At 35.3% G+C, this 21,733-nt stretch overlaps 4 protein-coding genes across 30 annotated transcripts; 2 read left to right on the top strand and 2 right to left on the bottom strand.

The window, feature by feature from the left end:
• Positions 1 to 256: 256 nt before the first annotated feature.
• Positions 257 to 7,955, bottom strand: LOC110803649 (pentatricopeptide repeat-containing protein At3g49740). 17 transcript variants are annotated; one of them, XR_008931269.1, is made up of 4 exons: positions 5,705 to 7,955; positions 1,921 to 2,024; positions 1,779 to 1,834; positions 257 to 873 (listed from the first exon to the last, which is right to left on the bottom strand). XR_008931269.1 is itself a non-coding variant. In XM_022009170.2 (2 exons), the coding sequence occupies exon 1, from the start codon at positions 7,920 to 7,922 to the stop codon at positions 5,709 to 5,711; it is 2,214 nt and encodes a 737-aa protein (XP_021864862.1). In that variant the 5' UTR covers positions 7,923 to 7,955; the 3' UTR covers positions 257 to 2,024; positions 5,705 to 5,708. The 17 variants fall into 17 exon arrangements, 4 of the variants coding, with proteins under 4 accessions (XP_021864862.1, XP_056696933.1, XP_056696931.1 ...); XR_008931264.1 differs by having other exon boundaries at positions 257 to 1,584; XR_008931268.1 differs by having other exon boundaries at positions 1,779 to 1,840.
• Positions 516 to 3,739, top strand: LOC110803631 (DUF21 domain-containing protein At2g14520-like). Its single transcript, XM_022009155.1, has 11 exons — positions 516 to 693; positions 853 to 863; positions 966 to 1,049; positions 1,494 to 1,556; positions 1,703 to 1,789; positions 1,898 to 2,037; positions 2,138 to 2,225; positions 2,345 to 2,418; positions 3,109 to 3,230; positions 3,343 to 3,611; positions 3,698 to 3,739. Exons 1-11 carry the CDS (start codon positions 516 to 518, stop codon positions 3,737 to 3,739), a joined length of 1,158 nt encoding a protein of 385 aa, XP_021864847.1.
• Positions 7,956 to 9,353: 1,398 nt separating the features above from the next.
• Positions 9,354 to 19,521, top strand: LOC110803650 (putative pentatricopeptide repeat-containing protein At5g65820). Of its 11 annotated transcripts, XM_056840961.1 has the most exons (5): positions 9,354 to 11,858; positions 17,828 to 17,931; positions 18,009 to 18,047; positions 18,968 to 19,046; positions 19,177 to 19,521. In XM_056840961.1, exon 1 carries the CDS (start codon positions 9,812 to 9,814, stop codon positions 11,783 to 11,785), a length of 1,974 nt encoding a protein of 657 aa, XP_056696939.1. In that variant the 5' UTR covers positions 9,354 to 9,811; the 3' UTR covers positions 11,786 to 11,858; positions 17,828 to 17,931; positions 18,009 to 18,047; positions 18,968 to 19,046; positions 19,177 to 19,521. The 11 variants fall into 11 exon arrangements, with proteins under 11 accessions (XP_056696939.1, XP_021864868.1, XP_056696936.1 ...); XM_022009176.2 differs by having other exon boundaries at positions 18,968 to 19,521; XM_056840958.1 differs by having other exon boundaries at positions 18,015 to 18,047; positions 18,968 to 19,521.
• Positions 15,463 to 19,324, bottom strand: LOC110803632 (DUF21 domain-containing protein At2g14520). The gene is made up of 10 exons (XM_056840962.1): positions 19,147 to 19,324; positions 18,982 to 19,058; positions 18,802 to 18,885; positions 18,059 to 18,379; positions 17,815 to 17,954; positions 17,627 to 17,714; positions 17,113 to 17,186; positions 15,986 to 16,107; positions 15,616 to 15,884; positions 15,463 to 15,536 (listed from the first exon to the last, which is right to left on the bottom strand). The coding sequence occupies exons 1-10, from the start codon at positions 19,322 to 19,324 to the stop codon at positions 15,495 to 15,497; spliced, it is 1,395 nt and encodes a 464-aa protein (XP_056696940.1). The 3' UTR covers positions 15,463 to 15,494.
• Positions 19,522 to 21,733: the final 2,212 nt, after the last annotated feature.

Raw genomic sequence — 21,733 nt, forward strand, 5'->3', positions numbered from 1 at the left:
TTTATTATCTTAACTCAATGAAATCTTGACCTATTAGTTCATACAACAGGTCTTAGGTTCAAGTTCTTGTCCCTATTTGTTCGGATTGGTTGCTATAATGGGTAATTTAGGTTGCCCAACCGCACAGGTAGACATTAAAAATGAAAAAAACAAAACAAAGAAAAACGGCAGACATGCTATACAACACATACAGATGACGTCCCCATAAATCCAAGATGCTGAGTTGTGGATATTGCTCTTAGACAACACAACAGAGTATCAGGGATAACACCAGTTTTCCCTAATGTCAAAGAAACTGCTATAACATTTCTTGTTAATCTGTTGCATACTAATTTGAGTCCACTTTAATTCTTTATTTTCCTTTCACATTAAGCAACCAAGAACAAATGTAAAAACTTACTTTAGTTTCAAGAAAACCTTGAATTAATCCCATCTCAATCAACAGTTCAACACTGTTACAGTAGATTACTCTGTTTTTTTTTCCTATCACGTTCACTTGAAACAGAGAAAGTGAAATGGCAGTGGAGTATTCATGTTGTGATTCACAGTTCTTCATAAGAATCGCGATATGCATAATACTGGTGTTGTTTGCTGGGTTGATGTCTGGACTCACCCTTGGACTCATGTCCCTTAGTCTTGTAGAGCTTGAAGTTCTTGCTAAATCTGGAACTCCAAATGACCGTAAATTTGCTGGTATTTTTTTTAACTCAAATTTTCAACCAGACACAGCTAAATTCATTCTCTGAACAAGATGTTTTAACAGTAGAATTATATTTGCATGCAGCTAAAATATTTTACCTGTTGTCAAGAAACAGCACTTGTTGCTCTGTACCCTCTTAATATTCTATGCAGCTGCCATGGAGGTAAATTCACCTTCAAAAAATATTGCTAAAATCAGGTCAATATTCTTGCAAACATGTGAATAAAACAGATCAAAAGAATGACATTCAATGACATTATTGCAGGCCCTTCCAATATTTCTTGACAGTTTGGTAACAGCTTGGGCTGCTGTTCTTCTTTCTGTGACTCTAATACTCTTGTTTGGTGAGGTGGGATCCCTGTGTGTTTAGGGCGCACTTATAAGCTCTGTTTGGTAGGGCGTAAAACGTTTTAATGGAAAAGATTTTCCCCTTTTCAATCATTTTATGTTGTTTAGTTTGACAAGGGATGGAAAATAATTTTCCATAACTCCCTCAAAAGGTGGAAAAACATTTTCCATTTGAAAGGAAGGGAAACCACTTTTCCATCTTTCTTCCTTGCCTCCATCTTCATTCTTCCTATCGACCTTCACCCATATTCTCCCATTTTCATTTTTCTATTTAATTTATTGTAAGGAACCAAACAAAGGAAAAACTAGTTTGGAAACAAACAAAAAAAGTTTTCCAGGGAATATTAATTTTCACTGAAAACGTTTTACGCCAAACCAAACGGAGCCTTAACCAGTATCAGAAACCAGCATCAGATTTCTAATCAAATATTGTGTTGTAATACAGATTATCCCACAAGCTGTTTGCTCGCGGTATGGCTTGGCAATTGGTGCTGCTGTTGCCCCTCTTGTATGAGTTCTAGTCTGGATTAGTTTCCCTGTTGCATATCCAATAAGCAAGGTGACACAACTTATCAAACGCATTATCCACATTTCTCTTTATCTGATTTTTCTCACAGAAAACACAAATGTTTTCCTCTTTCTCTACTTTACCAGCTATTAGACCTTATGTTGGGGAAAGAACACAAAGCATTGTTTCGGCGATCTGAACTGAAAACTCTAGTTGACTTACATGGAAATGAGGTAAAATCCCACCTTTCTCTTTCTTCCTCAATGAACAGAAGAAACCTGTTTCTGCAAAACAACACTACATAATAAGCTGATAAGCTCTGGTTTTTGACATACAAACAGGCAGGAAAAGGAGGAGAACTTACCCATGATGAGACTACTGTTATTGCCGGGGCACTTGAACTCACAGAAAAAACAGCAAGGAATGCTATGACCCCAATAGCAGAAATTTTTGCCATTGATATTGATTCTAAACTCGACAGGTGAAAAATACAGTCACAAAAATATATTTGAATCCAATAGAAATGATGTATGACAGGGTCCAAACAGTTGATTTTTCAATATTGTACTGTAATATGACAGGAATTTGATGAAATTGATATTGGATAAAGAACATAGCAGGGTTCCAGTTTATTATGAAAATCCAACAAACATTCTAGGCCTAATCCTGGTACTTTGCTCGTCTCTGAAATTATTAACTTGACAAATCGAGCTTTCACTTCTAAGTAGACTCGATTGTGGTCAGTCCATCTCTTGCCCTCTAACTTCCATGTGTTCTTGCCTATGCAGGTGAAGAATTTGCTGACTATCAACCCAGAAGATGAGATGCCAGTAAAGAATGTCACTGTTCGCAAAATCCCAAGGTACAGTAGCTAAGCTTTGAATCAGAAGCAATAGAAGACTAGAATGTGGCATTCCATAATATAAGCTATTCTTGTAATTCTGTTGCTAAGCTTGGGATGTTCATTTATGCAAACAAAAAGAAATGATAATCAAGCTAAGACAGATGCAAACAAATTTTATATAAATCTGCATATGGGAAATACATAACTGAACTGTAGTGCGAATAACCTGAAGTCCAGTAATAATTGTAACTTATCTAATTATCCCAATCCATAATAGTTAAGGATGATTTAGGATATGTTATGTTCGACTTATTTCAACTTATTTCAGACCAAATAAGTTTAGGTAAATTCAGATAATATAAGTTCAAAAAAATAAGTTTTTTTCAGACATTTTCACAAAACTAAGTTTATTTCGGTCAAAATAAGTGCTTTTCATATTAAATAAGTTCAGATAGTTTGAATTAAGTTCAGATAAAATCAGTCAAATAGAACTGAGCCTTACGATTTTAAGATGATTTAACTGAAGTAACCTAGGAAATAGTTGCTTCCCTCTCACCCTCTCTCCCTCGATTATCATTCGTACAAAAAAGAGTATCTCAGGAAGTCAAGAAATAATATATCAAGGAAATGCAACAATGTTTTACTAAACCCTCAAAAATAGTACACAGAACTGTTGTTTTTATCTCATAATCTAGTTTTCTATCCCAGGGTTACGGAGAAAATGCCTTTGTATGACATACTCAATGAATTTGAAAAGGGCCGCAGTCATATGGCTGTTGTTGTAAGAAAAGGGGAATCAGATCTGCCAATCAGCAAACATCCACAGGAAGGTAATACAATTACTACGCTACATTTTAGCTGTAAAAGTTAAAATCTGAACTTACTTTCATCCAATTTCTTATCCTTTCCTTCTAAACTGTGGAAGTATATGACTAATTACAGAGCCTTTGAGAGAGGTGAGAGTAGAGATGGATGGCGAACAACAGTCCCAAGAAAGGCAATTGAGAAGCAACAGATCACTGAAGAAATTAAAGAGCTTTCCACAGACCACCCAAGAGCTTCAAAGAGAAACATCAAAAGGCAAAAAGAGGTCAAAAAATGTGGAATCAGAAATTTTAGACATCACAGAGAAACAACTCTATGAACCCCCAGAAAATGGAGAAGCTATTGGCATAATCACAATGGAAGATGTCATTGAAGAACTGCTACAGGTGAGTGGCAGTACAAAGCATCCCTTTTTTTCAATGTGTTCCAAGGATCTAAACCTTCTATAATTCTGGTTTATGTTTATGTGCAGGAGGAAATATACGATGAAACTGATTACAGACACGAGAATTGATAACACAGGTTCAGGTGGTAACATAGCCTTTCTGGTAGCTGAGGTGTATTCTTTATCCAGACAAAGTATCTCTTTTTTAACAAGAAATATAAAGCATAACAACGGAGTATAATGCAATATATTATCATTCTGGAAGGCATGACTATGACATTTTTTACTAATATTGACTTTTGTGTTTCATTTACAAATTACACTGTAAATTTGTCTTGCAAATTTTATCTTCAAATCATGTCCTCAATCTTTTCCGGCGTAAAAAATTGGGTTGATTGCTGAGAGTTTCTGTATTACCGAGATGTTAAAAGAACATCACCTCAATGGGCATTGGTATGAGACTGACTAGATACAAACAGCATTTTAGGTTGATGCATCATTAGTATGACTAGGAGTATGCCTATTCAACGCCCTTAAAACACAAAAAAGCATAAATTACCAGAACTGAGAACAGCCAGAACAAATATAAGACATAGAGAAAACATCATATCATCAAAAAATTTAAGGCTGAGTCGTAGAGGACACGGCAGAAATTGTATCATGGTTCAACTGTGAAATATTTTATCTCTGTTAAGTAGATCAACTCAGTCTTCAAATAAAGCTCTGATATGAGTAAAAAGATCATGCAAGTTAACAAAGTGCTGCATAATGCTTCAGCGGGAAGGTAGACCATTTCTGAACTCCAAACATGCATACATGCCAACAATACATCTCCAATACAGCCAAAGCACTCAGAGAAGTTCCTCCATGATTGTTCAAATCTCCAATATTGAGCAACAAATATATGTCTTATACAGGCACAACAATAAGTCAATAACTATAACATAATCCTAAGACTTAGTGGAAAACATAATCCTATGACTAACTTAGTGGCCTAAATGCACAAAACAACTAACTGCTTACTGCTGCTATTTAGAGCAAACAAGTTATATCAAACGAAGTACATGTCAATGTATCACCTCTATTGTTAGAACTTTATTCATGATTGTCCAGACTGTTGTAATCTTTTTTATACGTATATTTATTTCATACTTTGTATTTGATGTCTGGTGTTAGAGTTTGTAGAACAATTTTAGTCTTATATGGCACGATGGTGGCATTTATCACCGGAATCTTCGTCATGGGCTCATCGGAATTTCAGTGAATAGAACCGTTTTGCATAAAGTATATTAAGTTAATCCCTGCTTCAAATCCTAATCGGAAAGATTGAATCCGATTGCTTGAAGCCTTGAAGAGGTAAAAGTCATTTTAGGTTACTTTCATACTTATCAGGCCGTCTAAGGCTAATTAGTTTATACGCAATTCTCTAGCTAATGTCCATGGTAATGTGCTATGAATTAACATAGATAACAGACCATAAATCAAGAGACTAATGAAGATTTGATTAATAAACTGAAAATACAAGAAGTAACTGATATTCAAGCATTCGAGAGGCTTGATTTCTCTCCCAGTAAGCTCCTAAAAGCTAAACCAAATTACTCCACAATATTCAATATCTCTTTCTCTCTCTAATTATCCCTATATATAGTGTAATTTCCTTAGCTCAACTACCTAGCTTATTCCCCAAGCTACTAATTAAGATAATATCTAAATTACCCTCCACCATAATATCAGTTCATTGCATAATGGAATTCCATTTTGAAATGGTTTTTTTCATAAAATTATTTACCTTTAATACCTCTTTAACAGTAGTAAATGGTAATGAAAGTTTATAAATAAAAATCGCATTTTAGGGTGGATAGGCAATTAAGCATTATCATTAGTGGCAGATCAAGAAATTGAACTAAGTGAGATCACTATTAAAAATTAATAAAAAAAAAACTAAATTAAGTTTTTAATACAATTAATGAGAAACTAACCTAAATTATGCAATTTTTTTGGCCAGGTGGGGTCAAGTTAATGTACAAAATTTGTAAATCAACAAAACAATCAGAAAATTTCACCCAAAAAAAAAGCCAGCCTGAAAATCTTTACCGCACTATGGCTTGATCCAACTGCATCCAGGTTGCTTTATAACTCTAACTGTCTTCATCAATTCCCGAACACGAGCTGCATCTTCCCACTGTCCAGCATTTGCATGAATATTCGACAATAAAACATAAACAGCCGGGTCATTCTTTTCGGTTTGAAGAAGCAACCCAGCAACAATCCTTCCCAACCTTACATTACCATAAGATGCACAAGCACTAAACAAAGTCCACCAAACATTAGGATCATCAACCTTATTATGATAATCCTCATTCTCAACTAGTTTCTCCATCTCATCAATGTATCCACCTCGTCCTAAGAGGTCAACGAGGCACGAAAAGTGGTCAACTCCTGGGGCAAACCCGTAAGTACCAGTGATCATGCTGTTAAATATGTGAATTCCCTCACAAACTAGACCTGTACGGCAGCAAGCAGACAGAACAGCAGTGAATGTTGCCTGATCAGGTCTAAGTCCGATCTCATTCTGCATCAATGTGAAGTACCTGATAGCTTGTTTTCCATCTCCATATTGTGCAAATGCAGAGATGATGGAGTTCCAACTCACAATGTCCCTTTTTTTCATGTAATCAAATACCTTAATAGACCAATCCAGAACCCCACACTTTACATACATGGTGATGAGTCCATTTCCTAAAGAGGTCTCATTTAGAAACCAATGTCTAAGGATGTAGCAGTGGATCTGCTTTCCATGTCTTAATCCTGAAATGGTGGAGCAAATGCTCAATAAAGTAGTTAGTGTGTATAAATCTGGTCTGATTTTTGACTTCTGAAGCTGAAGAAACAGGTCAAGAGCTTGTATAGGGTACCCATTTGACAAGAACCCTGATATTATTGCATTCCAGGTAATCAGATTTTTAAAGTGCAGGTTGCTGAATATTTGACAGGCAAGATTAATGTCACCTTGTTTAGAGAATGCAGAAACCAAAGCATTTATGACTTCACTTGTTAAACTAAGCCCATTTTTAAGTACAAGGGCATACATCATCTGAACAATTTCTAAGCTTCCCGAGCTAGATAAAAGTGCTCCAATTGTATACTCGTCTGGAACAAACCCAATCCGCTGCATCTTTATGTAAGCCAAGATTGCTAATTGTGTATCATTGTTATGAGCATATCCAGCTATCAAAGTGTTCCATGAAACAACATCCTTTTCTTCCATTTCCTCAAACAGTTTTCTAACAGAGTCTAGTAACCCATGCTCAGCATACATGGACATGGCAGCATTGCTCACAGCTGTACTGGGTTCATAACCTGTTTTAATAGCCTGGGTATGTAACTGGAAACACATGGTGAGAACTAAACCTGAACTCATAAGGGTTACAAAGGTCAATTCAGTAGGTCTTAATTGAGCCTTAAACATTTCTCTGAACATCAGCAAGGCCTCTTCTTTCCTTTCAAGAGTTGCTAATCCATTGATCATTGCATTATAGGTAATCACATCGTGCACAATTTCATCTGCATCTTTAAAGACTTTATAAGCAGCATCAATGGAGTTCCCACAATTGAAATGCATTGTAATCAAAGAATTTACCACAGAGGTCCAACCCAGAAACCCAGTTTTACAGATCAATGAATGCAGTTGCTTACCAAAGCCATATAAATCTACAACAGAACACAAACTAAGAACACAAGCAAAAGTGTAATTGTCATGCCTCACACCCAAAAAATGCATTCTCCTAAACAAATCAAATGCAATATCCTCGTAGTCGTACCCCTTTTCAGAACAACCCGTGATCACAGCATTCCAAGGCGCAACATTTCTCAGAGGCATTTCATCGAGCAGTTGGCAGGCATGATCAACTTCACCCAACTTAGTATATGCAGATAACAAAGTGGTCCAAGAGTAAATATCAGGATTACCCAATTCAGAAAACACCCTTTTAACAGAACCCAAGTCATCAGATTTGGTGTAGAGTGAGAGGAGAGTATTTGAGACATGGGGGAAAGCTTTCAGTCCAGCGTTAATGGCATGGGCATGAAGCTGGTTTCCAAATCTGGGGTTGGGTAAATTGGCAGAGGCAGTGAGAGCGGAGGAGAGAGAATAATGGTCTGGGATTAGATTATCAGATGAATTGATTTGCAGGAAGAGGGAGAGACAATCATGATGGCGATTTGAGCTGGTAAGTTTTGATAATTCGGAGTTGATCTTGATGAGTTGCTTTGCGGCATCCTCTATTACAAGTTTAGCTCTTTGGGCGTGCATACCAAACTCATTAGCTTTTTAATGGAAAGGGGAAGATTAAACAAAAGTCGTGTTAAATAATAAAACCTTTCAAGTGACTAGTATATAAAATTAGATTAGTTTCTGTGCACGCACGGTTATTTAAAATTTATTAATTAATCATCTTTTTTAACTGAAATATTTATCTCTTAAATCTATTGTGTAATTAATAAATCTCAAACGTACTCATTTTATTATATAACAATATGCAATTTCCTTTCTATTACGTATTATATATTTGATATGTTTAATATGAAGATTTGACCAAATTAAATATTTGATATGCTTAATATGAACAAAATATTGAGTAAGAATATTTTCTATTATTGATATGACGATCTGACTAAATATTACCAAAATTATCTAATAATGTCATATTTAATAATCCTATAATTTTTTCTATTTATAAACATTTATACAAAAGGAAAGAAAATAAAAATAGAATAAAGTAGATATATTTTTTTTAGGAAATGATTTTTTGCGGGAAAAAATTGCACCAGGAATTGACACGTGTCATTCCTGGTGTCTCTTTTAGTGTATAGTAATAGATAGATGATAGTCAAGTGACTCAAAGATAGAAAATGGAAAATAGTATACACAAAATATAAGTAGTACACAAATTGTGGGACAAAAGATTCAGATTATTAAATCTCAGCCTGAACACTGATCGAACTTATAACTTCTAAATGATAGGGTGAGTTCCTCTAGCAACTCTATCAAATAAGTTTGGTTGAACGGATTATATATTTGACTATCATTTTCATCGTCCCAAAACATGAGATATAATGGTCATGCTTGGCAAGTAGTCAGTTGTTAGCTAGTTTGACTAACTGAATAATTGTTTGTATTAATTAGGTTGACTAGTTGTTTAATGTGTAAACGAGCGTTAAGACCATCAACATAAAATGATATAGATAGGTAAACATTTTACAATCACTTATTTAAATTTATGATATTGAGCTTATTCAATAGTAGTTTTTTTATCCCAAAACTCTCTTCCAAACCACTTTAACCAAACATTCGTCTCAAAATCTCATACTTCATTGTTTTTCCTAAACTTTTCGTAACCAAACAGTCAACAATAGATCTTGCGCGCACAAGGTGTACAATAAATTTATTGTACACCAAGATAACTTTAACCCTTTTTTTTATAACTTTAACCTAATTTTGATTAACTTTTATATTAGTAAAAAAAAATTGATAGATAAATATTTTGAAAGGTTAAATGATTGATTTTATACATTATTGAAGAAATAAGTTTTACTAAAATGAAAAAATTTATTACTTAAAAATAGATAACTTTTACATATATAAGCTTAACTTTTAAGCATTTTGTGTTAACTTTTACTTCGGTGTACAATATTTATTGTACACCCATTGTAAATAAGAATTTGTGAACCGTCAAACACCCCATGGTCCAATCTTCAAGTACACAAACCGAAACACAAACCGAAACACAAACACCCTCATCTGTCTTTGGCTCTTTGCCCCCTCTTCAACCACTTACACTTCTCACTCTACTACTCTGCTTTCATGGTGGGTAGATAAAGAAAAAGCTGAATCCTTAAAACCCTAATCAACTGATAAAACTACCAGAGAGAGAGAGGGGGAAATTTCAACAGAACACTCCACGTTTCATGAGTCAAACCTATACACATATTTGAAGTTTGGAAGATCAAAACAATTGTTATAGCTCTGCTGAAGCCATGGCTTCTAAACAGGTAAAAAGGTCATCTTTTTATGTATTAATAGCACCCCAACTCCATGAATACTACTCTGGGATTCAAATGAAGCTATTTTGAATTTAGATTGAATATCTGGATAGCAGTATAGCACCGTAATACCTAATTTGATTAGAAAAAGAAACGAAAATGGGTAAAATGTGTTTAAGATCATTGTATCTCTGCAAGAACTTTCGCCCTTCTTTGTTGTTACCCTCTGAATCCTGTGCTCGATTAACACTTGCTGCCAAATTTTCCAACATTTCTTCCCCTACTGATAAATTCCCAGTTCCGGAACATCAATCACCCCATTCCAACCCTGATTTTGTTCAGCAAAGAAATGGGTTTGGATTGGTTCATTTGGATAAAGACCCTCAAAATAGTATTACCCATGATCGTAAATTTGATGAATTTGAGGCTGATGTTGAGAAAATATATCGAATATTGAGGAAATTCCATTCTAGGGTTCCAAAGTTGGACCTTGCTTTGCAAGAATCTGGTGTAATTATGCGGCCGGGGTTGGCGGAACGTGTATTGAACCGTTGTGGGGATGCGGGGAATTTAGCTTATCAGTTTTTCATATGGGCGTCGAGGCAGCCTGGTTACAAGCATAGCTATGATGTTTACAAGGCAATGGTTAGGACTTTAAGCAAAATGAGGCAATTTGGAGCGGTTTGGGCAATAATAGAGGAAATGAGGAGAGAGAGTCCACGGTTGATTACCCCGGATGTGTTTGTTGTGTTAATGAGGAGGTTTGCTTCGGCAAGGATGGTTAAGAAGGCAGTTGAAGTGTTAGATGAAATGCCTAAATACGGATGTGAACCTAACGAGTATGTGTTCGGGTGTTTGTTGGATGCGCTCTCTAAGAATGGGAGTGTAAAGGAGGCAGCCTCGTTATTTGAGGATATGAGAATGAGGTTTACACCAAGCATCAAGCATTTTACTTCTCTGTTGTACGGATGGTGTAAAGAAGGGAAACTGTTGGAAGCAAAACATGTATTGGTTCAAATTAAGGAAGCGGGGTTTGAACCAGATATAGTTGTCTACAACAATTTGCTTAATGGGTTTTCCGTGGCTGGAAAGATGGCTGATGCGTATGATCTTTTGAAAGAAATGAGGAGGAAAGGTTGTGAACCGAATGCAGCATCTTACACCGTATTGATCCAGGCACTTTGTTCCATGGAGAAAACCGAGGAAGCAATGCGAGTCTTTTATGACATGGAGAAAAGTGGATGTGATGCTGACATCATAACTTATAACGCGTTGATTAGTGGACTATGCAAGTGCCGGAAGATTGATAAAGCCTACGAGCTTTTAGATACTATGCTTCAACGAGGCCACACCCCTGATCACACAACTTATCTGCATATACTTTTGGCTCATGAAAAGAAGGAGCAATTGGAAGAGTGTATGGAGCTTGTGGTTGAGATGAAAAAGACCGGTTTTTTTCCAGATACGAAAATATACAATACTTTGATTCGTTTGGCATGCAAGTTAGGGGAGGTGAAACAAGGTATTGAACTTTGGAATGAGATGGAAGCAAGTAGGTTAAGTCCTGGTCTTGAAAGCTTCACTATAATAATTCATGGTCTTATTGAGCAGGATTGTTTAGTTGAAGCGTGTGACTATTTCAAGGAAATGATTAATAGAGGTCTTTTATCTGCTCCCCAATATGGTACATTCAAAGATTTACTGAACACCCTTTTACGAGGTGAAAAACTCGAATTAGCTAAAGATGTGTGGGAATGTATCATGACAAAAGGATGTGAGCTGAATGTTGATGCATGGACAATCTGGATCCATGCACTGTTCTCGAAGGGGCATGTGAAAGAGGCCTGTAATTATTGCTTGGAAATGATGGATAAAGATGTGATGCCACTGCCTAGCACTTTTGCAAAGTTAATGAAGGGTCTGAATAAAATTTATAACAGACAATTTGCTGTGGAGATTACAGAAAGAGTGAGGAAGATGGCAGCAGATAGACATATTACTTTCAAAATGTACAAAAGAAGGGGAGAGAGGGACTTAAAGGAGAAGATTAAGGAGAAAACTGATGGAAGAAAGAGAAGGGCTCGTCGACGCCAGTGGGGACAAGGCCGTAGTAAAGCTGACATTGTTATCTGATGATTTGGTGAAGCATCTTTTCTGTGAATTGGTAGTTTGAGCCCTTACAAATTGGTGGAGACATGTATCTCAGGTACTCTTGCTATACCAATCTCATCTCCAGTAACTGTAATCATTGCCCTTGCTTATTAGTTTACTTTTTCAGTGAAGGTTAGGTTCACCCTTGCTTTGTTCTGTTAATTTTGTAACTCAAATGTGTTCCCAACGTTTGTTGTCTTCTAGACCTGTGTTACGGTGATGCCCTCTTCACGTATTTCAGAAACTCAGTACTTTTTCTTATTAGAACCGTACCTCAGACCTGGCCTGAAAATTTCAGACCAAATCAGACATAGTAGGTTTTCTTATTTTTGTTTGCTTATCTCCTAATATATTTAATTTTATATTTATAGAAATGGTCAATATTAGATATTTGGAAAATACACATTTAGACATATTTAACAAGATCTCAGTTTACAATGTTCTGATAAAAGTATACTAGATTAGCACTCATGCAATTCACGATTTTGTAATCGATTTCAGGTATATCCATTGGATATTTGGATATGCTTCGTAATGGAATACTTTTGAACAGATACAATCACAAATAACTACTTCAAGATCCCTAACATACTAAAATAACTCTCTGTATTATTCGTATAAAATCAAAGATCCATTATTACATCTTGCTGCTATTCAAAGTGTCATGAAAATTTATCTATAACGAAACCAGTTTACATCTTCCCTTTGGTCTAGCCCTAGTCTAAGCTCCCATGTATAACAACCCTCTATCCAGAGTTTTGCTTCCAAATTGAGGCCAAAGTACAACAACCAGCAAGCTTTCGAAAAAATATTGCTCCGTATATGTTGGTCAATACCTACAAAAGTGAAACAGCATAACAATGAATCAGATGTACAACTCTGTCTTTAGCTTCTTTTCAAACTTAGTGTTTGGCCAAGCTTCTGTAAAACGGTTTCTGTTCCTAGAAGTAATTCCACAGGAACTGTTTCTACAAAAATTTTGAGGTGTTTGGCCAACCAATTTAAGAAGTGTTTCTAAGAAATGGAAACAATTTACCAAATGAAAATTTCATTAAGTGGTGTGGTAGGGTGGTGCAATGGGTCATTGATGCGAGGTAGAGGTGGAGGTGCTAAATAGCTCCCCGAGAAGCTCTTTCAAGAAGCTTCAAATTGGAGCTTCTACTTCTCCACCCTCTAGAAACACTTTTGGGTTTCTACAAAGCTAGTTTCTACTTCTCCTAAATGAATGTTTGGCCTAGTTTCTACTTCTTACCCCAAGAAGCTGTTGTAGGAGCTTGGCCAAACAGCCACTTAGCCTACTTACTATAGAGTTTATTCTTGTGCTCATGACCGTAGTCCACATAATATTTCGTCACACTCTTCGCGTGTCATCTACAACAACACCTTTAGCAAATTGAAATCCTTCTTAATTCTCTCATGCTTCTTTAATAGTGTCACAACTCATAATAGTCGTGAAAATTTCTTCCAGACACAGCTGAATGTAAACATGATAGTGCCTTTTGCTTTATAAGTTTCTAGCCATTTCTTCTTCATGCTTTTTGATTTGGGCTAGTGTAGGATTTTGTAGAAGAGGAGTAGGGTTGGTGTCACTCTCAATCACATCCCACAAATTTAGAGCTTTCAAAAATGATTGTATTTTAACGGCCCAAGATTGACAATTATAATACAGATGAGAGAGGGGAAAGAAGAAGAAAACTATAGTACAACCTTCATTTAATCCAATTAACATTAACACAAATATATGCCTTATATAGGCACACCAATTACAATAACTAGGGAAGCATAATCCAATGTCTAAGTTAGTGGCCTAAATGCACAAACCAACTAATCCACTAACGTTATCCTTGACAAATCATGTCCCTATAACTAAGGACAACTAACACACTAATTTTGAGCATTACTTCCAACATAAATTGACCAACAATAAGTTCTACTTTGATTAAACATGTTAGAGTACTTAACATCGGAAAGGTAAATTTAGGCTATACCAAATTCTTTTTGGAGCTTCACTTCCTCTCCCTTTTTGAAGGCATGAAATTGGAAGCCATAAGGATGAGAAAGAAAGGAGCAATTGTAGCTCCGAGAAGGAAAACGAATGTTGAGATGGTAGCTTAGAAGTGGTAGCATGATTGAAGAGGGGAAATAATTATTCAAAGTGAACACCATCTTAGAGACGACAAAGAATTAAATGAGAATTTTCTTTTTGAGAGACAGTGTAGTCAACCTTTTGACAAAGTGGTTTCCAAGACCCAATTAAAGTATTGCTCCATAAAAAAGGTTGGGGCGTAGAGCCAAGAACTGGATCAACGGGAGGGTAAGGAATTTAGGGGGAAAAATATTGCACGAGGGAGTGCCACATGTCCAATTTTGGGGGAAATATGATGTTAGCAGTATTTGTTTGAGTAATATTTATAAATATTAGGGTACACATATGGAAAGTTCAGAAAAATTCAGACAGGACCAGACTTTAGAAAGTTTAGATGATAATACCTTATTCAGGTGAAGAGAACATAGCCTACATCTAGACCTCCCTAGGCTATCTCTAGATTGCATACTGATTGACTCTTGGTGTTCTGAGGAGCTTATTTCTAGCAAATCAAGTGTTTCACTCCAAGCATAACAATTGCAAGAATAGACGTACTTAATATATCGTGCATTATCTTTAAATTTCCATGGACAATCAGGCATAATATTTGGGGGATATGAAGTTATGAACTCTCTGTACTAGTTAACTAATTATGGACTACAGCAAGTGCCGTCAGAGGGAAAAGGGATGGTCAGTAATGAACTCTCCATACTAGTTATGGAAAAGAGGGAGTGTGAGATGTCAAAGGAATCTTCATTTTGAACATAAGAGAATTTACCAGTGAGCGTGTTACGTATTCTCTGAAAATTATTTTTTGGTTTGGTAGGTGTATTTTGTTGCTCAATATTGGAGATTTGACCAATCAGGGCTTGAGCAGTGGGAGATTTATTGTTGGCATGTATGCATGTTTGGAGTTCAGAAATGGTCTACCTTCCTGCTGAAGCATTATGCAGCACTTTGTTAACTGCCATGATTTTTTTACTCATATCAGAGCTTTACTTGAAGGCTGAATTGATCTAAATAACTTAGATAAGAAAAGATTTCATAGTTGAACCATGATACAGTTTCTGCCGTGTCTTCTACGACTCAGCCTTAATTTTTTTGATGATATGATGTTTTCTCTCTGTCTCATATTTGTTCTGGGTGTTCTCATTTCTGGTAATTTATGCCTTTTGTGTTATTTTTGTGTGTTTTAAGGGCGTTGAAAATGCATCTCAGGCATACTCCTAGTCATACTAATGATGCGTCAACCTAATATGCTGTTTGTATATCTAGTCAGTCTCATACCAATGCCCATTTAGGTGATGTTGTTTTAACATCTCGGTAATACAGAAACTCTCAATGATCAACCCAGCTTTTTACGCCAAAAAAGATTGATGACGTGATTTGAAATTAAAATTTGCAAGACAAATTTACAGTGTTTGTAAATGAAACACAAAAGTTAACATTAGTCAGAACTCAGAAATGTCATTGCCATGCCATAATATATTGCATTATACTCCGTAGTTATGCTTTATCTTTCTTGTCAAAAAAGAGATACGTTGTCTGACTAAAGAATACATATCAGCTACCAAAAAGGCTATGTTACCACCTGAACCCGTGTTATCAATTCTCGTGTCTGTAATCAGTTTCATCGTATATTTCCTCCTGCAAATAAACCAGAATCATAGAAGGTTTAGATCCCTGACACACATTGAAAAGAGGGATGCTTTGTACTGCCACTCACCTGTAGCAGTTCTTCAATGACATCTTCCATTGTGATTATGCCAATAGCTTCTCCATTTTGTGGGGGTTCAGAAAGTTGTTTCTCTGTGATGTCTAAAATTTCTGATTCCACATTTTTTGACCTCTTTTTGCCTTTTGAAGTTTCTCTTAGAAGCTCTTGGGTAGTCTGTGGAAAGCTCTTCAATTTCCTCAGTGATGTGTTGCTTCTCAATTGCCTTTCTTGGGACTGTTGTTTGCCATCCATCTCTACTCTAACCTCTCTCAAAGGCTCTATAATTAGTCATATACTCCATAGTTAAGAAGGAAAGGATAAGAAATTGATGAAAATAAGTTCAGATTTTAACTTTTACAGCTAAAATGTAATTGTTTACCTTCCTGTGGATGTTTGCTGGTTGACAGTTCTGAGTCCCCTTTTCTTACGACAACAGCCATATGACTGCGGCCTTTTTCAAATTCATTAAGTATGTCATATAAAGGCATGTTCTCCGAAACCCTGGGATAGAAAGCTAGGTTATGAGATAAAAACTTGGTACATCTCTGCTAGGAAACAATAGTTCTATGTACAATTTTGGAGGGTTTAGTAAAAAGTTGTTGCATTTCCTTGATAGATTAATTCTGGACTTCCTAAGATACTCCTTTTTTGTACGTCTGATAATCGAGGGAGAGAGGGTGAGAGGGAAGCTCCTATCTCCTAGGTTACTTCAGGTAAATCATCTTAAAATCTTAAATCATCCTTAACTATTATGGATTGGGATAATAAGACTCTGTTAACCTCATTTCCACTTATTTCAGGAAAAATAAGTTCAGATAAGTCCATATACGATAAGTCCATATACGATAAGTTCAAGAAAAATAAGGGTTGACCAAGTACAATTTATAACTAAAATAAGTTTTGATAAGTTCTAATAAGTTCAGTTATGTTTAGATCAAAAAGATTAAGTGAAAATCGGGTGAATAGAACGCACCCTTAGATAAGTTACAATTATTTATGGACTTCAGATAGTAATCAGTAATGTAGTTCCCATTTGCAGCTTTATATAAAACTAGTTTTTACCCGATGCACGAGGTTAATTTAAAGTTCGGGTACATCGTTTATGTAATATAAAGTAGGATACACAAATTTTGAAATAATAAAATGTGAAGCATTTGGAGTATAATGAAATTAAATTTAGAAACAAATAAAATTAATTTTGAAATAAAATGAATATCTAATTAAGGAGGAGAATTGAAAAGGATAAATATAAATGACGATTTAACAAAAAAATAAAATAATACTTCAGCTAAAAGAGATGACACGTGTCATCACCTTATGTAAACATTGTGTTTTGAAATATTAGAATAGATGTGTTTGCGTCTGTCTTAGCTTGATTATCATTTCTTTTTTGTTGGCACAAATGAACATCCCAAGTTTAGCAACAGGATTACCATAATATCTTATACTATGGGATGCCACATTCTAGTCTTCTATTGCTTCTGAGTCAAAGCTTAGCTACTGTACCTTGGGATTTTGCGAATAGTGACATTCTTTACTGGCACCTCATCTCCTGGGTTGATAGTTAGCAAATTCTTCACCTGCATAGGCAAGGACACATGGGAGTTAGAGGGCAAGATGTGGACTTACCTGCCTGACTAGTTTTTTTTAGTTTACTCTTTGGTATCATGAAAGCAACATGCCTTGACAAGAAGCTGTTATTGACAACTTCACTACTGTGACTTCATAGAACATTCTCCCAAATCTATGTTTCAAGTTAATTAGAGTAACAATCTATGTTAATCGGACTCGGGTACCCATGTCGGACATTGGTATGTGTCCAAGTACCAGTGTCCGACTCGGCTATTTTGTGAAAAAAATTCATGATTTGGTCCAAAATGAAGTGTAGTCCATAACTCCATACCCATATCCGAGTGTTGAGGTAAAATGAAGAGTCCAAGTAACATAGATCACAATCAAGTCTACTTAGAAGTGAAAGCTTGATTTGTCAAGTTAATAACTTCAGAGACGAGCAAAGTACCAGGATTAGGCCTATAATGTTTGTTGGATTTTCATAATAAACTGGAACCCTGCTATGTCCTTTATCCAATATCAATTTCATCAAATTCCTGTCATATTAGAGTACAATATTGAAAAATCAACTGTTTGGACCCTGTCATACATCATTTCCAATGGATTCAAAGATATTTTGTGATTGTATTTTTTCACCTGTCAAGTTTAGAATCAATATCAATGGCAAAAATTTCTGCTATTGGAGTCATAGCATTCCTTGCTGTTTTTTCTGTGAGTTCAAGAGCCCCGGCAATAATAGTAGTCTCATCATGGGTAAGTTCTCCTCCTTTTCCTGCCTGTTTGCATGTAAAAAACCAGAGCTTATCAGCTTATGTAATGTTATTTTGCAGAAACAGGTTTCTTCTGTTCATTGAGGAAGAAAGAGAAAGGTGGGTTTTACCTCATTTCCATGCAAGTCAACTAGAGTTTTCAGTTCAGATCGCCGAAACAATGCTTTGTGTTCTTTTCCCAACATAAGGTCTAGTAGCTGGTAAAGTAGAGAAAGATCGAGGAAAGGATCAGTGTAGAATCCAAAACATTTGTGTTTTCTGTGAGAAAAATCAGATAAAGAGAAATGTGGATGATTTGTTTGATAAGGTTGTGTCACCTTGCTTATTGGATACGCAACGGGGAAACTAATCCAGACTAGAACTCGTACAAGAGGAGCAACAGCAGCACCAATTGCCAAGCCATACCGCGAGCAAACAGCTTGTGGGATAATCTGTATTACAACACAATATTTGATTAGAAATCCGATGCTGGTTTCTGATATTGGTTAAGGTTCCATTTGGTTTGGCGTAAAACGTTTTCAGTGAAAAATGATTTTCCATGGAACTTTTTTTTTTTGGTTTCAAACTAGTTTTTCTTTGTTTGGTTCCTTATAAAATTAATAGAAAAAGGAATATGGGAGAATATGAGTGAAGATTGATGGGAAGAAGGAAGATGGAGGCAAGGAGGAAAGATGGAAAAGTAGTTTCCTTCGTTTTTCCACCTTCGAGGGGGTTATTGAAAATTATTTTTCATCCCCCTGTCAAACCAAACAACGTAAAATGATTGAAAAGGGAAAAATCGTTTTCCATGAAAACGTTTTACTACGCTCTACCAAACGGAGCCTAAGTGCGCCCTAAAACACAGGGATCCCACCTCACCAAACAAGAGTATCAGAGTCACAGAAAGAAGAACAGCACCCCAAGCTGTAATCAAACTGTCAAGAAATATTGGAAGGGCCTGCAGTAATGTCATTTTTTTTTAATCTGTTATATTCAGATGTTTGCAAGAATATTGACCTGATTTTAGCAATATTTTGAAGGTGATCGAATTTACCTCCATGGCAGCTGCATTGCATATTAAGAGGGTACAAAGCAACAAGTGTTGTTTCCTGACAACAGGTAATATCTTTGCTGCATGCAAATATTTCTACTGTTTCAGAGAATGAATTCAGCTGTGTTTGGTTGAAGAATTAAGCAAAGAATTGAGTAAAAAAAATACCAGCATATTTACGGTCTTCTGGAGTTCCAGATTTAGCAAGAACTTCAAGCTCTACAAGACTAAGGGACATGAGTCCAAGGGTGAGTCCAGACATCAACCCAGCAAACAACACCAGTATTATGCATATCGCGATTCTTATGAAGAACTGTGAACCACAACATGAATACTCCACTGCCATATTCCACTTTCTCTGTTTCAAATGAAAGTGATAGAAAAAAAGAGATAGTAATTTACTGTAACAGTGTTGATTTGAGATGGGATTAATTCAAGGTTTCTAACTGGAAATAGTTAGAACTTGAAAAACTAAGTAATTTTTGACATTTGTTCTTGGTTGCTTAATGTGAAAGGAAAAGAAGGAATTAAAGTGGACTCAAATTAGTATGCAACAGATTAAGCAGAAATGTTATAGCAGTTCCTTTGACATTAGGGAAAACTGGTGTTATCCCTGATCCTCTGTTGTGTTGTCTAAGAGCAATATCCACAACTCAGCATCTTGGATTTATGGGATGTCGTCACCTGTATGTTCTAGCATTTCTGCCGTTTTTCTTTGTTTTTATTTTTCATTTTTATGGTCCACTTCGAGCAATATAAATTACAAATGGGTATTGCAAGTGGAAAAAGAAGAGTACAAGCGGTTGTACATACAAAACGGAAAATTATATATTTGTGAATAGTGCAAATAATATGGTATTTTCGTAAATAAACCGGTAGGAAAACTAAAAAGGCGGAAATAAAAAAAGAAATGAAAAAAGTGAATTAAATGAATAAAATATGAGGTTAACATAATATAATTTGAAGTTAACAAAATAAAATGTGAATTTAAATGAATAAAAGTTGAAGTTAAATGTATATCTCAAAAGCTTATTTATTTATAATTTTACCATGAGATTTGTACTATTTATCGATAAGAGTTATTTGATTTGGAATCACCTTGTACAAAACTGATAATACAAAAATTACAGAGAAGAAATCCTCTTATTTTGTTTTTCTCTTCTCAAATAACACTTTAAACATTTTTAGTAGACAAAGTTGGTAATTTTATTTTCCTTGGGGATAATTTTGTCTTTCAATTTATATTTATGTGCTCTAGATGTTTCTTTTCTCAACACCTCAATTGTGCACAATAGGGCTTCTTTTGGTTTAGCTTAGAACATTTAAGTGAAAATTGATTTTTCAAGGAAATACTCAATCCCAAATTAGTTTTCTTTTGTTTGATTTCTTATAAGAAAATCAATAGAAAATGAGAGAAGATGGGATGAAGATTGATGGGAAGAGGAGGGGCGGAGGTGAGGAAAAGTGAAAAATAGTTTTCCTTTCTTTCAAATGAAAAAAGGTTTTCCACCTTTGAGGTAGTTATGAAAAATTGTTCTTCCTTTCTTGTCAAACCAAACAACGAAAAATGATTGAAAAACGGAAAAATTTATACCAAACTACATAGAGCCCAGATGTAACCCTGGGTTCGTACTATGGTGCTAGACGATTGCTTATAATGTAGGGGCCTAAGACCACTCCCATCAATTGGGGAAAAAACTCCTCACCACTATCTCTCTACCACTTTCTTACTCTTCCACATCATTTTTCTCACAAACAAATATTTCTACAAAAAATTCATCCCACCAATGAACAAAAAAAAAAAACTCCTCACCACTCTTACTTTTACTATTCACTAAACTTCACCAAACTTTATATCTGTCATATACTTCATCCATTATGTATTTTATTCAATTATATTAATAACTTAAATAAATTCTAACAAATTATTAAGATAAATTATTTTATTTACGTTAAACTTTGTATGAAAATTAATTTTGATAATTTTAAAGAGAGAAAAAAAAACTTTTGAAAGTGTGTCGAAAATATAGCAAAATTGGTCTCTGTTTATAGATCTTAAAATTTTATGACCGTTAGTATAATTTTTTAATTTTTTTATTAATTATTTTCAGCTAATTAATAAAAAAAGCAAGATTACTTTTTTTTTTAATATTTATTTATTCGTTATTTCAAAGGCAATATTCTTGTTGGAGCACGTGAATTGTTGTTGGACCCAAATAAAATGTCACTGTTGTAGTCACTTTCCTCTAAAAAAGAATATAGTGGGTCCCAATTTTTTGGTGAGCAAATACTTGAAACAGAATGCCCCGCGAAATTTTTCTCCTTTCCTCGCGAGCTTTTCCCATTTTTCTCATTGATGTGGTGTGCGAGCTAATTTAATCTCACCGTTTCTCACTCGTGAGGAACTTTTTTCCTCACTGGTGAGAGTGCTCTAATGAGTCGTGCCAATGTCATATGTGCTATGATACATTAACCGAAAAGTCTACACATACAATGAGTGTATGTGGTCCCAACATACAATGACTTCTCTTGGCTGAAAGTGTAAGACCCACATTCCACTCACTTTGAAATTTCAGACCTGTTTTAAATTCAAAATTCAAATCGTCTTTTTAGTCTATCTTTTTTCTTGGTCGACTTTGTAAGAGGAGAGAGAAAAATATGTAGCTCCAAATAGAACAAAAACTGAAATTTTAATTCAGTTTCCAATTCAAATCGTTTTTTTAGATTATCTTTTCTTAGTGTATCCTTTTCCTTG

Source organism: Spinacia oleracea, chromosome 3, assembly GCF_020520425.1.
Source record: "Spinacia oleracea cultivar Varoflay chromosome 3, BTI_SOV_V1, whole genome shotgun sequence".
Taxonomy (NCBI): Eukaryota; Viridiplantae; Streptophyta; class Magnoliopsida; order Caryophyllales; family Amaranthaceae; genus Spinacia; species Spinacia oleracea.

What these genes read in the sequence shown, in the direction of transcription:
- LOC110803631 (XM_022009155.1), top strand. Translation starts at nt 516, where the DNA reads ATGGCAGTGGAGTATTCATGTTGTGATTCACAGTTCTTCATAAGAATC. An exon ending in GTGCTGCTGTTGCCCCTCTT is followed by an intron (nt 1,557 to 1,702) that starts GTATGAGTTCTA and finishes CTACTTTACCAG; the next exon opens with CTATTAGACCTTATGTTGGG. An exon ending in TTGACTTACATGGAAATGAG is followed by an intron (nt 1,790 to 1,897) that starts GTAAAATCCCAC and finishes ACATACAAACAG; the next exon opens with GCAGGAAAAGGAGGAGAACT.
- LOC110803649 (XM_022009170.2), bottom strand. Translation starts at nt 7,922, where the DNA reads ATGCACGCCCAAAGAGCTAAACTTGTAATAGAGGATGCCGCAAAGCAA.
- LOC110803650 (XM_022009172.2), top strand. Translation starts at nt 9,812, where the DNA reads ATGGGTAAAATGTGTTTAAGATCATTGTATCTCTGCAAGAACTTTCGC.
- LOC110803632 (XM_056840962.1), bottom strand. Translation starts at nt 19,324, where the DNA reads ATGGCAGTGGAGTATTCATGTTGTGGTTCACAGTTCTTCATAAGAATC. An exon ending in GCAATGCAGCTGCCATGGAG is followed by an intron (nt 18,886 to 18,981) that starts GTAAATTCGATC and finishes ACATTACTGCAG; the next exon opens with GCCCTTCCAATATTTCTTGA. An exon ending in CAGCAAACATCCACAGGAAG is followed by an intron (nt 15,885 to 15,985) that starts GTAAACAATTAC and finishes GACTAATTATAG; the next exon opens with AGCCTTTGAGAGAGGTTAGA.